This window comes from Eriocheir sinensis, chromosome 36 (genome assembly GCF_024679095.1).
Source record: "Eriocheir sinensis breed Jianghai 21 chromosome 36, ASM2467909v1, whole genome shotgun sequence".
NCBI classification, from domain to species: domain Eukaryota; kingdom Metazoa; phylum Arthropoda; class Malacostraca; order Decapoda; family Varunidae; genus Eriocheir; species Eriocheir sinensis.
In genome coordinates this window covers 7847490-7864989 of record NC_066544.1, presented here as the reverse complement: position 1 = coordinate 7864989, position 17500 = coordinate 7847490, and the positions used below count along the sequence as shown (strand labels likewise).

Here is a 17500-nt window from a genome sequence, read left to right as displayed (position 1 = left end):
TCTTCTCTCTTCTTCTCTCTCATCTTCTCTACCTCTTCTCTCTTCTTCTCTCTCATCTTCTCTACCTCTTCTCTCTCCTCTTCTACCTCCCCTTTTTTACCCCTCTTTATCTTCCCTCCTCAGTATGTCCCTCTGGCATTGACTTTCCAAATCTTCCTCGAGTCCGTAATTCCCTTCTAAAGTTTCTAATTCCCTTCCCTGCGAACCCATCCTTTGCCTGCCTAATTCCTGGCATTTATACTCCCGTTGGCCTTGAGTGTTCCTGTTCCAGTCATCTATAGTTTTACGTTCACTTCCCCCTTGCTGGCTCTTACGCTGTTGTTGTTGTTCTTGTTCTTTTTGTTGTTGTTTTTTTCGTTCTTTTTATACTTCTTGTTCTTGTTCTTGTTCTTCTTCCTGTCCTTGTTTTTCTTTATCTTTTCCTCTTTGTCTTGTTTTTGTTTGTCTTTTTTCCTGTTTTCCATTTTTCTTTTCTCCCTCTTCTCTTTTTAGCTCGCCTCTTCTTCTCTCTATATTATCTCCTTTCTCCTCTTCCTCCATTATTTTTTTCTTCTTTCTTCTCTTCTCCATATCTTCTCTTCTCCTCCTCTTTCTTCTTCTTCTTCTTCTTCTTCTTCTTCTTCTTCTTCTTCTTTCTGATTTTCCGTGTGAGTATCTTATTTTGTATTTCTTTCTAATCCATTTTTTTTATTCATTATTTATTCTATCCTCTATAAACTTCCCCCTTATTCCTCTATGTAAATTTTCTCGGACTTACCCACTTCTTTACCCTCTTAATATTAGTCTTTGGTATTGACACCCTACTACCTAAACTCAATATTTTTCTCCACATTTTACTTTTCCACAAACTCACAAACTTCTCCAGAGGTAAATATTGTAAAACTTTCTTAATAGCAATCCTTTTCACCGCTTCCCTTTCCCCCTCAACTCAGTAACTTTCCCGCACTGCTGAACCCTGCCACGAACTTCCTTAAATGTAGATATCCTAAAGTTTTTCTAATATCAGTCCTTGGCATCAGCGGCTCTTCTTTCTGGACTAAAGTTTGTAAATACGGATATTCCTCCCACATCCTTCTATTTCACTAACTTCATCATGTAGGGTTTATTTTTTTCTTGTAATATACCTCCCGTTGGATATTTTTTGCTTGAACTTTATTTTTTTCTGTATTTTTATGCATTTTTGGGGTAACTGAATTTCTGTATTTTTTTGGGGGGTATTCCGAATTTTTGTATTTTCTGTATTTTTGAATTTCTGTATTTTCTGTATTCCGAATTTCTGTATTTTTTGTATTCCGAATTTCTGTATTTTTTTATTGCGAATTTCTGTATTTTTTGTATTGCGAATTTCTGTATTTTTTGTATTGCGAATTTCTGTATTTTCTGTATTCCAAATTTCTGTATTTTCTATATTGCGTATTTCTGTATTTTCCGTATTTTTGTAGTTTGTATTTTCTTGAATTTTCACCATCTCAATCCCTTACTCTTCCTTTTTCTTTTTTTTTTTCTTTAGGATTCAATAACTCCTCTATTTTTCCTTTGCACTCACTTCTATGAATGTATTTCTAAGTTTTCATTATTTCAATCTTTTGCATTTTTCCCCTTCGATTTTATAGTTCTGTATATTTCTGTGTCTAACTCCATCATGTATATTTTCGTAAGTTTTCAATATCTCAATCCCTTACATCTCATCCTTTTTTTCCTAAACTCTATAAGTCTCCCATATCTTTCTGCATCTGACTCCATTGTGTATCTCAAACCTCATCCATATCTCCTCTTATTTTCTCTTCAACTTATTTCTGTGTCTAACTCCATCAAGTATATATTCGTAAGTTTTTACTATCTCAATCCCTTACATATCATCCTTTTTTTTCCCCTAAACTCTTTAAGTCTCCCATATCTTTCTGCATCTGACTCCATTATATATCTCAACCCCATCCATATCTCCTCTCCTTTTCTCTTAAACTCAACCAGCCCTCCGTATCTTTCCGTTACACTAACTCCATATATTTATTTTTCAAAGTTCTCTCTATCAGATTTTCTCCACCGTCTCATTTTGGTCTCAACTTTATGATATTACTTTCCCGTGTTTATCATTCCACAAACTTCTTATTACGAGCTCTCCAAAGTTTTCTATGATCGATTCTTCCCGTCGCTTCCTCTCCTCTCTGAGCTCTAGAATTTCCCATTTTATCGTCCCCAAGTGGATTTTAAGGCTATATACTTCAACATATCGACGCCCAAGCACACACACACATTTGACAAGACTTTCGTAGGAGTTGTGGGCATTTCCAGGGGTAGTTTTATGACTCCGGTGGTAGTCTGACGAAGCTTCTTTACCCTGAACGCGGATAAACACTCATGGGACCGCGGTTATTCTCCTTTTGCAGCCTTTAGAAGTTGTTAATGTGGAGGCGGGAGCGGCTGAGAATACCGATCTCTATAACGTTGTCGCTCTCATTTGTTTCAGTCGTCTATAGTTTCCCGCGTGACGTCCTGACTTTCCTCCTTCAACTTCCCCAATGAATCAGTTCGTCCACACACACACATATTTGACAAGACTTTCGTAGGAGTTGTGGGCATTTCCAGGGGTAGTTTTATGACTCCGGTGGTAGTCTGACGAAGCTTCTTTACCCTGAACGCGGATAAACACTCATGGGAACGCGACTATTCTCCTTTTCCAGCCTTTAGAAGTTGTTAATGTGGAGGCGAGAGCGGCTGAGAATACCGATCTTTATGAGGTTGTTGCGCTGTCATTTGTTTCAGTCGTCTATAGTTTCCCGCGTGACGTCCTGACTTTCCTCCTTCAACTTCCCGATGACTCAGTTCGTCCGGGAGTTTCTGAGCCAATGACACAGCGGAGCATCTTTTTACTGATTCATTTGTTTCTATATCCTGTTATTCTGTCTCTCCTTTGCTATTCTTTATCAAACATTACTTCCACTTTCTCTGTTGGTTCTGTTGGTCCTCTTTCTAACCCTCTTCTCTACCGCTGCTCTCTTCTCTCTCCTCTTCTACCCTCCCCTTTTGTAGCCCTCTTTATTTTAATTCTTCAGTGTGTCCCTCTGGCATTGACTCTCCAAATCTTCCTGTATTTTCGTATTCTTTATCAGACCTTCCTTTTGCTCTCTCTTTTCGTTATGTATGCCGTTATCCTCTCTGTTTTTTTCCTATTCTTTTGCATTCCTTTTTCTTTCTCTCCTGTTTCTTTGTACTGTTATTATTTCTGTACTTTTCTATTTTTTTTTTCGTATTTCCCTTTCTCTTTCTCTTTTCGTTATGTATGCCGTTATCCTCTCTGTTCTTACCCTAGTCTTTTTCTTTCCTACCTCCCTCTTTCTCTCCTTGTTCTTTATGCTGTTATTATTTATGTCCTTTTCTATTTTTTTTTTTTTATCATTCTTCTCTTTCTCTTTCTCTGCTTGTTATGTTTGCTGTTATCCTCTCTGTTCTTTTCCTATTCTTTATTTTTCCTACCCCCCTCGGCTGTTATTATTTCTGTCTTTCCTTATTCTTTATCATATCTACCTTTCTCTTTCTCTTTTGGTTCTGTCTGTCTGTCCTTTCTGTATCTCTATCACACCTTTCTCTTTCTCTCTTATTTTGCCTTGTTATCTTGTTTGTTCTTCCCTTTTCTTTATCTTTCCTATCTTTCTCTTTCTCTTTTGGTTCTGTCTGTCTCTCCTTTCTGTATCTCTATCACACCTATCTTTCTCTTTCTCTCTTATTTTGTCATGTTATCTTGTTTGTTCTTCCCTTTTCTTTCTATATCCCATCTTTCGCTTCCTCTGCTACCATGTATAAGACGCACACGCACACCCTTTCTTCCTCTCCTCTCTCTTGCCCCTTTCTCTCTTGCCCCTATTGCCTCTCTCTCTTGTTACCAGACGTTCTAATTTTCCGCCACGTCGCTCCTTCACTACACCTTCGCGCCCTGAGCTCTCCAACACCCCCTCCACGCAGGCAGTACCCACGCCACCCCTGCTACATAGTGTGACCCTGTTCCCCTACCCACGCCACCCCTGCTACATAGTGTGACCCTGTTTCCCTACCCTCGCCACCCCTGCTATATTGTGTGACCCTGTTCCCCTACCCTCGCCACCCCTGCTACATAGTGTGACCCTGTTCCCCTACCCACGCCACCCCTGCTATATAGTGTGACCCTGTTTCCCTACCCACGCCACCCCTGCTACATAGTGTGACCCTGCTCCCCTACTCACCCTGACCCCTGCCAACCTTCCTCCCTTCAACCTCAGCAAATCAGCCTTTTTCCTTCCGTCTAGTATTCCATCTTCCTGGTCTTTCTTTCCTCAGTCCAGTCCATCCTTCCTTCTACTCCTTCGTGCTTCTTATATAGGTTGATGGACGGATAAATAAAGAAATATAGGTAGACAAGTAGGTAGACACATAGATATATAGATAAGCAGAGAGATAGAAAAACAGAGTAAAATATAAATAGGGTAGACAGGTAGAATGATGAATAGGTGAATGGATAGATAGAGTAATATATAAATAGAGTAGACAGATAGAATGATGAACAGGTGAATAGATAGATAGATAGATAGATAAAGAGCAGAACACACAGCAAGCCTTCAGGAGTCCAACGTTTAATTACTCACACTGCAACATACTGAAAATTTACACAAGACTAACACACTAATGCAAATAAACCTCTTCCCTCGGGTTGATGTGTAGACCCTCCCCCTCCCTCTCCCTCCCCCCTCCTTCCCTTCCTCCTGGCATTCTAATCCCCTCCCTCCCTCCCTAACCCCTTCCCAACCCCTTCCCCATCCCTTCTCCTCCCCCCCCCCAACTTCTCCACAAATTCATCCCCCCAATCCTTCCCTCCCCATCTCATCCCCCCCAATTTTTCCCTTCCTATCCCATCCCCCCCAATCCTTCCCTTCCTATCCCATCCCCCCCAGTCCTTCCCTCCCCCCCCCTCCCACCCCAATCCTTCCCTCCCTACCACATCCCACCAACCCTTCTCTCCCCACCCCTTTCCCTCCACTCCTTCCCCCAGCCCTTTCCCATAACCCTTCCTTCCCAACCCCTACTCCCCCTATCCCCCTCCCCTTGTCACTCTCTCAACTTGGTATATTAGTTTCTCTCCTCTGACGTTCTAATTTCCCTCTTCTCATCCTTCCTTCCTTCCTATTTGCTTTATTCCGTTGCTCAATTCGCAATGTATTTCGAACACGTTTATTTGACGTTCTCATTTCCCTGTGATGCATCTGGAGGGTGGGTGGGTGTCTATATTTTGGTGGGTCCCTGTCTCCCCAACGTGTAATCTTCCCTGTTCTTACTCTACCCACTTAGTTTATTCCTTCTTTTGATTTTATTCCTTCTTTTCCTTTTTTTAATTTCTTTTTTTTAATTCCTCCTCTTTTAATTCCTCTTTTTTTGAGTCCTCCTTTTTTTAAATTCCTCCTTTTTCCTTTTTTCATTCCTTCTTTTTCCTTTTTTTTAATTCCTCCTTTTTTAATTCCTCCTTTTTCCTTTTTTCATTCTTTCTTTTTCCTTTTTTTAATTCCTCCTTTTTCCTTTTTTCATTCCTTCTTTTTCCTTTTTTTTAATTCTCCTTTCTCCTTTTTTCACTCCTTCTTTTTCCTTTTTTTTAATTCCTCCTTTCTCCTTTTTTTATTCCTTCTTTTTCCTTTTTTTAATTCCTCCCTTTTTTCCTCCTTTCTCCTTTTTTCATTCCTTCCCTTTCCTTTTTTTTAATTCCTCCTTTTTATATCCTCCTTTTTTCTTTCCTCCTTTTTAATTCCTCTTTTTAATTCCTTCTTTTTTCCTCCTTTCTCCTTTTTTTCATTCCTTCTTTTTTCCTTTTTTAATTCCTCCTTTTTTAATTCCTCTTTTTTATTTCTTTTTCTTAATTCCTTCCTTTTTAACTCCTCCTTTTTCCCTCCTTCTTCCTTTTTTTCATTCTTTTATTTCCTTTTTAATTCCTCCTTTTTTAATTCCTCCTTTTTTAATTCCTCCTTTTTTAATTCCTCTTTTAATTCCTCATTTTTTCCTCCTTTTTCTTTTTTTTTATTTCATTCCTCCTAATTCCTCCTTTTTCCTTTTTTTATTTCATTCCTGTTCCTTTTTCAATTACTTTTTTTTAATTCCACCTTTTTTCCTCTTTTTTATCCTTTTTTTAATTCATTCCTCCCTTTTCCTCCTTTTTCCTTCTTTTTAATTTCATTCCTCCTCTTTTTTATTCCATTTCTTCCGCACACATTTACTTGATATTCTAATTCCCTTGTGGCACGTCTGGAGTTGGTTTATATATCTCTTCTTGGTTAGTTTATTTCTCCCTAGACTGTGATATCTTCCCTGTTTTTACTATTCCTCCTTTATTCCTCTTTCCAATTACTAATATATTCGAACACATTAATCTATGGTATAAATTCCCTGGGACGCATCTAAAGTGGGTGTGTGTCTCTTCCTGGTTGGTGTGAATCTTCCCAAATGTTTTAATCATCCCTGTTTTCACCCTACCTATTCCCTTTTTCCTTCTTTTCAATTAATAATCTTTTTCTTTGGCGTTCTAATTTCGTTGAGACGCATCTGAGCTTGGTTTGCATATTTTCATGGTTGGTTTATATCTTCCAAAATATTATAATCTTCCCTATTTTTACTCTTTCCTAATTGATTTTTCCTTCCTTTCAATTAATAATCTCTTTCTTTTGCATTATAATTTCCATGTGACGTATCTGAAGTAGGTTTGTATATCATCATGGTTGGCAGACACCTTCCCAAATGTTATAATCTTCCCTGTTTTCACTCTTCCAAATCCCTTTTTCCTTCCTTTTCATTAATAATCTCTTTCTTTGGCGTTCTAATTTCCTCGGGACACGTATTGAGTGGCTTTCCATCTCTCGGTTTATTTCGCTCCAGACTAAACCTTCATTTTTTTTTTTTTTACCCTTCCCAATCGCTACATTCCTTTTTTCAATTAGTAATCTCTTTCAAACTCGCCTTCTTGACATTAATATTCCCTTTTTTTACCCTTCCCAATAGCTACATTCCTTTTTTCAATTAGTAATCTCTTTCAAACTCGCCTTCTTGACATTAATATTCCCTCTTTTTTACCCTTCCCAATCGCTACATTCCTTTTTTCAATTAGTAATCTCTTTCAAACTCGCCTTCTTGACATTAATATTCCCTTTTTTTACCCTTCCCAATCGCTACATTCCTTTTTTCAATTAGTAATCTCTTTCAAACTCGCCTTCTTGACATTAATATTCCCTCTTTTTTACCCTTCCCAATCGCTACATTCCTTTTTTCAATTAGTAATCTCTTTCAAACTCGCCTATTTGACATTATTATTCCCTTTGACGGATATCAAGTGGATCTACATAACTATCTTCCTGTTTGGTTCATCTATCCCAGACGTTACCAGCTCTCCTGTTTTCGTGGTTCTCCTTTGGTTTATTCCTCTCTTTTAATAGTAATCTGTTTCGAACACATTTCTTTAACTTTCTAATTTCCCATATCTCGTGTTGGTATAAATTTTCTGGTTGGGTTTTTATCTCCCCAGCCTTTATTATCTCCCCTATTCTTATTCCTCATGGGGCCACTTTCACAGTCTCTTTGTTTGTTTTGATCGTTACCAATGGCGGCGATCGACGCTATAGATTTCCACGTGAAACTGGCCTATGGGGTAGTGGCGGCTGCAGAGGAAACGAGAGGTGTTGAGTATGTGGCAAGGTGCGGGGCTAGGCTAACCCCGCAGCCGCCACTACCCCAACGGTCAGTTTTACGTGGAAATACTTTAGCGGCGATAACAGCCATAGGTATCGATCAGTACAAACAAAATGACTGTGATAGCGGCCCTTAGTTACTTCATTGCTCCTCTGAATTATTAATCTCTTTCAGACACGTTTATTTTACATCATAGTTTCCCTGGGACTCATCTGGTAGGCCGCTCTCCTTAGCTGGTTTATGGGCGGTATTCTCAACGCTTCGGCCTTTCACATTAACTATTTCCAAAAGCCAAAAAGGAGATTAATCGAGTATTCATGAGTGTTTTCCTACGTTCACGATACAGAAGAAGGGTCGAACTGCCAGCAGGGTCATTAAACTACCACTGGAAATGCCCACAACCCCTACGAAAGCCTTGTCAAATATGTGTGTTTGGGCGCCGAAACATTTGATAATACGGCCCGTAGTGCATCTCCCAAACGTTGTAATCATCCCTGTTTTTACGCCTAATTGCTTCATTCCTCCCCTGAATTACTATCATCTATAGGACATGTTTCCAGTTAGGGTAGATCGCGCTCTCTCTCTCCCTCCCTCCCCCCCTCCCCCCCTCCTCCCCCCCCTTCCAGTAGGTATATATTTCACCCCAGACGTGTTAATCTCCCTATTTTGTCACCCTTCGTCTAAGTCTTTGCGTTATGGGTCGTAAATTGTCCTCCTTCGACGCCTTAATTAATTTCTTTCCCTCCTTCGCCTTCTTCAGTATATGTTGGTTGTTGTTGTTGTTGTTGTTATTGTAGTCGTTGTTGTTGTTGTTGTTGTTGTTGTTGTTCTTGTTGTTGTTGTTGTTGTTGTTGTTGTTGTTGTCTTTGTTACCACCTTCGTCTACCCTTTTAGTAATGCCTTTAATAATCACGTCGACCCCCACCCCCCCCCTTAATATCTTATGTTGTTGTTGTTGTTGTTGTTGTTATTAATGTTGTCTTTGCTACCACCTTCCTCTTCCCTTTGAGTAATGCCTTTAATAATCACGTCGAACCCCCCCCCCCCCCCTCAATCTCCTCTGTTGGTTCTTGTTCTCTCTACCACTACTTCACCATTACGCGTCTCAGCAGTCCCTTTAGTAAGCTCCTTAGTAATCCATGTCACCCTTGCAATGGTTATTTTCTTTCCCTTATATATATTTTACTTTCCCCTTTTCCTGACCCTTTCCAGTAGCTCCCTGTCCTTTAGTTCTCTTTACTTTTATTACAGTAAAGGAAGCAGCTCAAGGGCAAAAGAAAAATGATAATGAGAAAAAAAAAGCCCTCTAATCACTGCCCCTATAAAATAAATCAGAAGAGTTGCCAAAAGAAAAGTCAGTTTCGTATCTTTGTTCCCCTTTAGTGATCTCTTTAGTAATCATGTGTCACCTTTCCACTTGATAGATAGATATATAGATAGATAGATAGATAAATAGATAGATAGATATTACTTTCCCTCCCCATCCCATCCCACCAATCCTTCCCTCCCCACCCCATCCCTCCAATCCTTACCTCCCCACCCCATTCCCACAATCCCTCCTTCCCCACCCCATCCCTCCAATCCTTCCTTCCCCACCCCATCCCTCCAATCCTTCCCTCCCCGCCCCATCCTCCAATCCTTCCTTCCCACCCCATCCTCCAGTCCTTCCCTCTCCACCCCATCCCCACAATCCTTACCTCCCCACCCCATCCCCACCATCCCTCCTTCCCCATCCCATCCCTCCAGTCCTTCCCTCCCCGCCCCATCCTCCAAATCTTTCCATGCCAACTCTTCTCCTTCTGCCTGACACCCTTTCCAGCAGGTTAATGTCCTCGCGGCTGTCAGACATCCCTCCAGGCGTTTTAATATTCCTTCAGTCGTCTTCTCTGCGTCCCCAGCGTTCAGAGTTCTCCGTAGTCATCGATCTCCTCACGAGCGTCTTTCCCCTTCCGTGCCAATAGGTTATCGCCCCCGCTTGACGATTTCCACTTTTTTTCCTTCTCCTTTTTCGTTTTCTTCTTCGTGTTCTATTTTTTTTTATTTCATCTTGTTTATGTTCCTGTTCCTCTTCTTCTTCTTGTTCCTGTTTTTTTTGGTTTTTGTTCTTGTTCTGCTCGTTGTTGTTGTTGCTGTTGTTGTTTTCTTCTTCCCCTTCTTTTTCTTCTTCTACTTCTTCTTCTCCTTTTTCTTCTTCTTCTTCTTCTTTTTCCTCTTCATCTTCTCCTTCTTCTCCTCCTCCTCCTCCTCCTCCTCCTCCTCCTCCTTCTTCTTCTTCTTCTTCCTCTTCTTCTTCTTCTTCTTCTTCTTCTTCTTCTCCCCTCCTGCATCGCCCACTCCTACAGGGAAATCTTGATCACGGGGGCAATAATTTACTGGAAAAGGTAAAACTGAGGTAAACTAAAACGTCTTGGGGTTTTTACGAGCCAGGACGCAGCACCCCACTGAAAAGATGACACCGGGGAGATTACAGCGTCTGGGGAGAGAATGATCCACTGGGGTGACATGTTTTTTTTGTGTGTACCTCTCCTGCCAGTGTGTTCATCCACCTCTATACTCACCCTAACCGATGCCAGTGTGCTCCTTGGGCCTAGGCACTGTAACCTAACCTAACCTAACCTAACCTAACCTACCTCCATGCTTCGTGCACAGTCTAATCTCACCGGTCCTTCCCTCGCCACCCCATCCCACCAATCCTTCCCTCCCCACCCCATCCCACCGGTCCTTCCCTCCCCACCCCATCCCACCGGTCCTTCCCTCCCCACCCCATCCCACCAATCCTTCCCTCCCCACCCCATCCCACCGGTCCTTCCCTCCCCACCCCATCCCTCCACCCCCTGCACCCCCGTCAACCCCTGAAACATTCCAACATTCCTATCCCCCCCGTGTCACTCCCCCCTCTCAGCCCCACTCTCCCCAAGTCACTAAAGTCGGTATTCTTAAACATATCGGTTGGCGGAAGGGGTCGGGTGGAGAAAAGGAAAAGGAAGGAAGAGGAAATAGAAGAAAAGGTGGTAGAAAAGGAGAGGAAAGGGGAAGAGAAAGGGTATGGAAGGGAAGAGAGTGTGAGAAGGTGTTGGAGGAGGGGATGAGGAAGGGGTCGAGAGGAGGAAAGGGCAACGAAAGGGTGTAGTGACCCATTAAACACACCATTTTCTTTCAGGCAATCGCTACAAGGGTGCCTGTTTGAAAAGCCTCTCGTAGAAGTTGCTAGGCTCTTCATGGACTGCTATATGACCCTATTATTAGTTTTACACGACCTCTGCGCCATGAACTGAAAAATCACCAATGAATACCCGGTTAATCTTCTCTGTGGCCGTAGGAAATAGTCGCCATGGGAGCCCTATACGTTTAAGAATATATAGACCTAAGTCCTGTGTTACACCCACAGAGTTATATACAGAAATTCGCAATACAGAAAATGCAGAAATTCGCAATACAGAAAATACAGAAACTCGCAATACAGAAAATACAGAAATTCGCAATACAGAAAATACAGAAATTCGCAATACTGAAAATACAGAAATTCGCAATACTGAAAATACAGAAATTCGCAATACAGAAAATACAGAAATTCGCAATACAGAAAATACAGAAATTCGCAATACAGAAAATACAGAAATTCGCAATACAGAAAATACAGAAATTCGCAATACAGAAAATACAGAAATTCGCAATACAAAAAATACAGAAATTCGCAATACAGAAAATACAGAAATTCGCAATACAAAAAATACAGAAATTCGCAATACAGAAAATACAGAAATTCGCAATACAGAAAATACAGAAATTCACAGTACAGATAATACAGAAATTCGCAATACAGAAAATACAGAAATTCACAGTACAGATAATACAGAAATTCGCAATACAGAAAATACGGAAATTCGCAATACAGAAAATACAGAAATTCGCAATACAAAAAAAAATAAAGAAATTCGCAATACAAAAAAAAATACAGAAACTCGCAATACAGAAAATGCAGAAATTCGCAATACAGAAAATACAGAAATTCGCAATTCAGAAAATACAAAAATTCGCAATACAGAAAATACAGAAATTCGAAAAACAGAAAATACAGAAATTCGCAATACAGAAAATACAGCAATTCGCAATACAGAAAATACAGAAATTCGAAAAACAGAAAACACAGAAATACGGAATACAGAAAATACAGACATTCGGAATACAAAAAACACAGAAATACAGTTATCCAAAGAATACAAATCTGTGGTTACACCCTACCCGTGGTCACATTTCTCCCATTTCCCTTTCTCTTCCTCTTTACCTTTGACCATAACATTACCCTTCCTTCCCTTCATCCTTCCGTTTTCCCTGTTTTTCTTCTCTTTAGTCCATCCTGCTCTCTACGGACTCTGATATCCTAGTGACACCGCCCCCCCCACCCCCACCCCACCCCCCCAGCCACTCTTAGGTTGGTATTGTCAGATACTCCCGCCCCTCACACCAACTATTTCCAAAGGCCAAAAAGGAGGTCAATCGAGTTCTAATGAGTGTTCTTTTAGGTTCACGGTACAGAAGAAGGCTCAGACTACCACCAGGGTCATAAAAGTACCCCTAGAAATGCCCTTAACTCCCACGAAAGACTAGTAAATTACGTGTTCTTGGGCGCAGAAATGTTTAAAAATATGGCCCTAACCCCCGTCCTTTCCAGTGGGTCCCTGCGCCCTGGACTTCAGCCGCATGAAGACCGTGGACCACCTCTGGACGGACCCACCGGCGGACGAGTTGGTTCAGCGGCACAAGCTGTCCTCGGGTCCCGCCACGCCCCCCGTCCCGCGCCGCCCCGGCCTGCACGTGAGTATAGGAGGGGTGTGAGTGGGGGGAGTTAGTGAGGGGGGTGTAATTGGTCGGTGTATGGGTGCATGTGGAGGGTTGTATGGAGAGGGAGGGGGGGCTCTAGGAGTTAAGAAGGGGTGGGGTTGGAGGAGAGGGGTATGGATGTATATATAGGGGTGAAGTATGTATGTATGTATGTACGTATGTGGAAGGGTGGAGAGGTGTATGGGATATGGGTGTGGAGGGAAGGGTCATAGGGATGGGTGCATGGGTAGGAGGTAGATGTGTGTGTGTGTGTGTGTGTGTGTGTGTGTGTGTGTGTGTGTGTGTGTTAATCTTCTTGTCTCTCCCTCTTTTGTTGTCTTTACTCATCTATTTTTAGTCGCTTTGTTTTGCTCTGCCTCTCTTTTTATAATATATATTTAAATTCAGATTACGTATGAGTGTGTGTGTGTGTGTGTGTGTGTGTTCTTATTGGCTTTGTTTATTTGCCAGTCGGTCTGTCAGTCTGTTTCTATCGGGGGGGGGGCACTCGGTCATATAAAGAGCCAACGACGTCGATTTCATTACTTGCCTCAAAAAGCACTAACGATATGGTTCGAAAATGGTCAGCCTCGAGGTCTTGTTCCGACGTTCCGCTCTTGTTTTGCGACGATTAATCTTTGTTGTCGACCAGAGAGGAAGGGAGGAAAGGAGGGGGTGGCAGGAGGAGAGGGAGAGGGAGGAAAGGAGGGGTGAAGGAGGAAGACTGTGGGAGGGAGGAGCTGAAAGAAGGAAGGGAGGGGTGAGGAAGGGAAGGGATGAGAGTGAAGGGTGTGCAGGAAGTCCGCTCTACGTTCATCTCCATACATCATTATACAGTTTATCTTTATGCATATCCTCGGCTTGAAGTATTTCCTCGAGGTCATTCCGGGTTACAGTGCATGGGGAGGGAAGGAAGGCAATGTTTCTTGATGTCCCTCAGGCGACTCGACTTTCTCAGCTTCTTCCCGTGACCTCCTGTTTCCCTAGTTTCCCCTTCCTTCCCTCTCGATCATTTCCATTCCCTTCATTGTTCTATACGTGTCAAGCACATCCCCTCTTTCCTTCTCTTCTCCAGTGTTAGCAAATTTCATCTTTCTAGTATTCCTTCATGTGTCAGATCTCTTCAGTTTGCCACCTTTCCATTCCCTTCCTTCCTTGTCGGTCATTTCCATTCTCCTCGTTGTTCTGTACACGGCGAGCACATCCCTTCTTCCTTCTCTTCTCTCCTCCAGGGTAGCAAATTTCATCTTTCTTCTTCTTTCTTCGTCTTTTCCTTCATGAGTCAGGTCTCTTCAATTTGTCATCTTTCCATTCCCTTCCTTCCCTCTCGATCATTTCCATTCCACTCACTGCTCTGTACACGGCGAGCACATCCCCTCTTTCCTTCTCTTCTCCAGTGTTAACAAATCTCATCTCTCTAGTATTCCTTCATGTGTCATTTGCCACCTCTCCATTCCTTTCATTGCTTTGTTGGTCATTTCCATTCCACTCATTGTTCTGTACACGGCGAGCACACACATCCCTTCTTTCCTTTTCTTCTCTCCTCCAGGGTAGCAAATTTCATCCTTCTAGTATTCCTTCATGTATCAGGTCTCTTAAATGTGTCACCTTTCCATTCCCTTTCTTCTTTGTCGGTCATTTCCATTCCACTCATTCCTCTGTACGCGGCGAGCACATCCCTTCTTCCCTTCTCTTCTCTCCTCCAAGGTTAGCAAATTTCATCTTTCTAGTATTCCTTCATGTGTTAATTCTCTCAAATGTCACTTTTTTCGTTGGTCCTCTCTGGAACCTGTTGATTTTCCTCATATATATTTTTTTTTGTGTGTGTGTTGTGTATGGAGTCCACCTTAGTGCTCCACATTCTAATTCGGGTGAAATAACCACCACAATCACCTTCTTCGTTTTATTCATCTGTGTAGGGGAACGCCTCCCTAGTGTTGGTCAAGAGCTTGTACTGCGTCTCTCTTGCAAGCTTGTGTATCGCTTTTTTTAAACGTCGTATCAGTCTTCACCAACAATAATGTGGGTGATTTATCTTTTTCGTCCCGTTTTTCGAGGCCCCGTTAGTTTCTTCGAGGCGTGGATAGTTTCTTCAAGGCGTGGTTAGTTTCTTCAGGGCGTGGATAGTTCCTCGTAGTTAGTTCTTCAAGGCGTGGATAGTTCTTCGTAGTTAGTTCTTCAAGGTGTGGATAGTTCTTCGTAGTTAGTTCTTCAAGGCGTGGATAGTTCTTCGTAGTTAGTTCTTTAAGGTGTGGATAGTTCTTCGTAAGTAGTTCTTCTAGGTGTGGATAATTCTTCGTAGTTAGTTCTTTAAGGCGTGGATAATTCTTCGTTGTTAGTTCTTCAAGGCGTGGATAATTCTTCGTTGTTAGTTCTTCAAGGCGTGGATAGTTCTTCGTAGTTAGTTCTTCAAGGCGTGGATAGTTCTTCGTAGTTAGTTCTTCAAGGCGTGGATAATTCTTCGTTGTTAGTTCTTCAAGGCGTGGATAATTCTTCGTTGTTAGTTCTTCAAGGTGTGGATAATTCTTCGTTGTTAGTTCTTCAAGGTGTGGATAATTCTTCGTTGTTAGTTCTTCTAGGTGTGGATAATTCTTCGTTGTTAGTTCTTCAAGGTGTGGATAGTTCTTCGTTGTTAGTTCTTTAAGGTGTGGATAATTCTTCGTTGTTAGTTCTTTAAGGTGTGGATAATTCTTCGTTGTTAGTTCTTCTAGGTGTGGATAATTCTTCGTTGTTAGTTCTTCAAGGTGTGGATAATTCTTCGTTGTTAGTTCTTTAAGGTGTGGATAATTCTTCGTTGTTAGTTCTTCTAGGTGTGGATAATTCTTCGTTGTTAGTTCTTCAAGGTGTGGATAGTTCTTCGTTGTTAGTTCTTTAAGGTGTGGATAATTCTTCGTTGTTAGTTCTTTAAGGTGTGGATAATTCTTCGTTGTTAGTTCTTCAAGGCGTGGATAATTCTTCGTTGTTAGTTCTTTAAGGTGTGGATAATTCTTCGTTGTTAGTTCTTCAAGGTGTGGATAATTCTTCGTTGTTAGTTCTTCAAGGCGTGGATAATTCTTCGTTGTTAGTTCTTCAAGGTGTGGATAATTCTTCGTTGTTAGTTCTTTAAGGTGTGGATAATTCTTCGTTGTTAGTTCTTTAAGGTGTGGATAATTCTTCGTAGTCAGTTCTTAAAGGTGTGGATAATTCTTCGTTGTTAGTTCTTCAAGGCGTGGATAATTCTTCGTAGTCAGTTCTTCAAGGTGTGGATAATTCTTCGTTGTTAGTTCTTCAAGGCGTGGATAGTTCTTCGTAGTTAGTTCTTTAAGGTGTGGATAATTCTTCGTTGTTAGTTCTTCAAGGTGTGGATAGTTCTTCGTAGTCAGTTCTTCAAGGTGTGGATAGTTCTTCGTAGTCAGTTCTTTAAGGTGTGGATAGTTCTTCGTAGTCAGTTCTTTAAGGTGTGGATAGTTCTTCGTAGTCAGTTCTTCAAGGTGTGGATAGTTCTTCGTAGTCAGTTCTTCAAGGTGTGGATAGTTCTTCGTAGTCAGTTCTTTAAGGTGTGGATAGTTCTTCGTAGTCAGTTCTTTAAGGTGTGGATAGTTCTTCGTAGTCAGTTCTTTAAGGTGTGGATAATTCTTCGTAGTCAGTTCTTCAAGGTGTGGATAGTTCTTCGTAGTCAGTTCTTCAAGGTGTGGATAGTTCTTCGTGGTCAGTTCTTCAAGGTGTGGATAGTTCTTCGTAGTCAGTTCTTCAAGGTGTGGATAGTTCTTCGTAGTTATTTCTTCAAGGTGTGGATAGTTCTTCGTGGTCAGTTCTTCAAGGTGTGGATAGTTCTTCGTAGTTATTTCTTCAAGGTGTGGATAGTTCTTCGTAGTTATTTCTTCAAGGTGTGGATAGTTCTTCGTGGTCAGTTCTTCAAGGTGTGGATAGTTCTTCGTGGTCAGTTCTTCAAGGTGTGGATAGTTCTTCGTAGTTATTTCTTCAAGGTGTGGATAGTTCTTCGTAGTCAGTTCTTCAAGGTGTGGATAGTTCTTCGTAGTCAGTTCTTCAAGGTGTGGATAGTTCTTCGTAGTCAGTTCTTCAAGGTGTGGATAGTTCTTCGTAGTTAGTTCTTCAAGGTGTGGATAGTTCTTCGTAGTTAGTTCTTCAAGGTGTGGATAGTTCTTCGTAGTTAGTTCTTCAAGGTGTGGATAGTTCTTCGTAGTTAGTTCTTCAAGGTGTGGATAGTTCTTCGTAGTCAGTTCTTCAAGGTGTGGATAGTTCTTCGTAGTCAGTTCTTCAAGGTGTGGATAGTTCTTCGTAGTCAGTTCTTCAAGGTGTGGATAGTTCTTCGTAGTCAGTTCTTCAAGGTGTGGATAGTTCTTCGTAGTTATTTCTTCAAGGTGTGGATAGTTCTTCGTAGTTATTTCTTCAAGGTGTGGATAGTTCTTCGTAGTCAGTTCTTCAAGGTGTGGATAGTTCTTCGTAGTCAGTTCTTCAAGGTGTGGATAGTTCTTCGTAGTCAGTTCTTCAAGGTGTGGATAGTTCTTCGTAGTCAGTTCTTCAAGGTGTGGATAGTTCTTCGTAGTTATTTCTTCAAGGTGTGGATAGTTCTTCGTAGTCAGTTCTTCAAGGTGTGGATAGTTCTTCGTAGTCAGTTCTTCAAGGTGTGGATAGTTCTTCGTAGTTATTTCTTCAAGGTGTGGATAGTTCTTCGTAGTCAGTTCTTCAAGGTGTGGATAGTTCTTCGTAGTCAGTTCTTCAAGGTGTGGATAGTTCTTCGTAGTTATTTCTTCAAGGTGTGGATAGTTCTTCGTAGTCAGTTCTTCAAGGTGTGGATAGTTCTTCGTAGTTAGTTCTTCAAGGCGTGGTGAGTTAGCTGGTTTTGTTGATGTTTTTAAATTATCGCTTTTTCACGAATGAGTTTGTAATACGCCGACTTAACTTCGTGAAAATCCAGCGCTTCCAACCAACTCCGTCCAAAAAAATCGAATTAAAAAAGACAAACTAACCCCGTAAATATTCATAG

The 17500-nt window shown here is 41.4% G+C and overlaps 1 protein-coding gene across 1 annotated transcript in view; it reads left to right on the top strand.

The window, feature by feature from the left end:
• LOC127007684 (small G protein signaling modulator 1-like) overlaps positions 1–17500 on the top strand; it is a 66175-nt gene that overhangs the window by 24764 nt on the left and 23911 nt on the right. The window contains exon 3 of the mRNA XM_050878902.1: positions 12365–12507. Coding sequence (XP_050734859.1) covers positions 12365–12507 — 143 coding nt within the window. The remainder of the gene's footprint in view (positions 1–12364; positions 12508–17500) is intronic.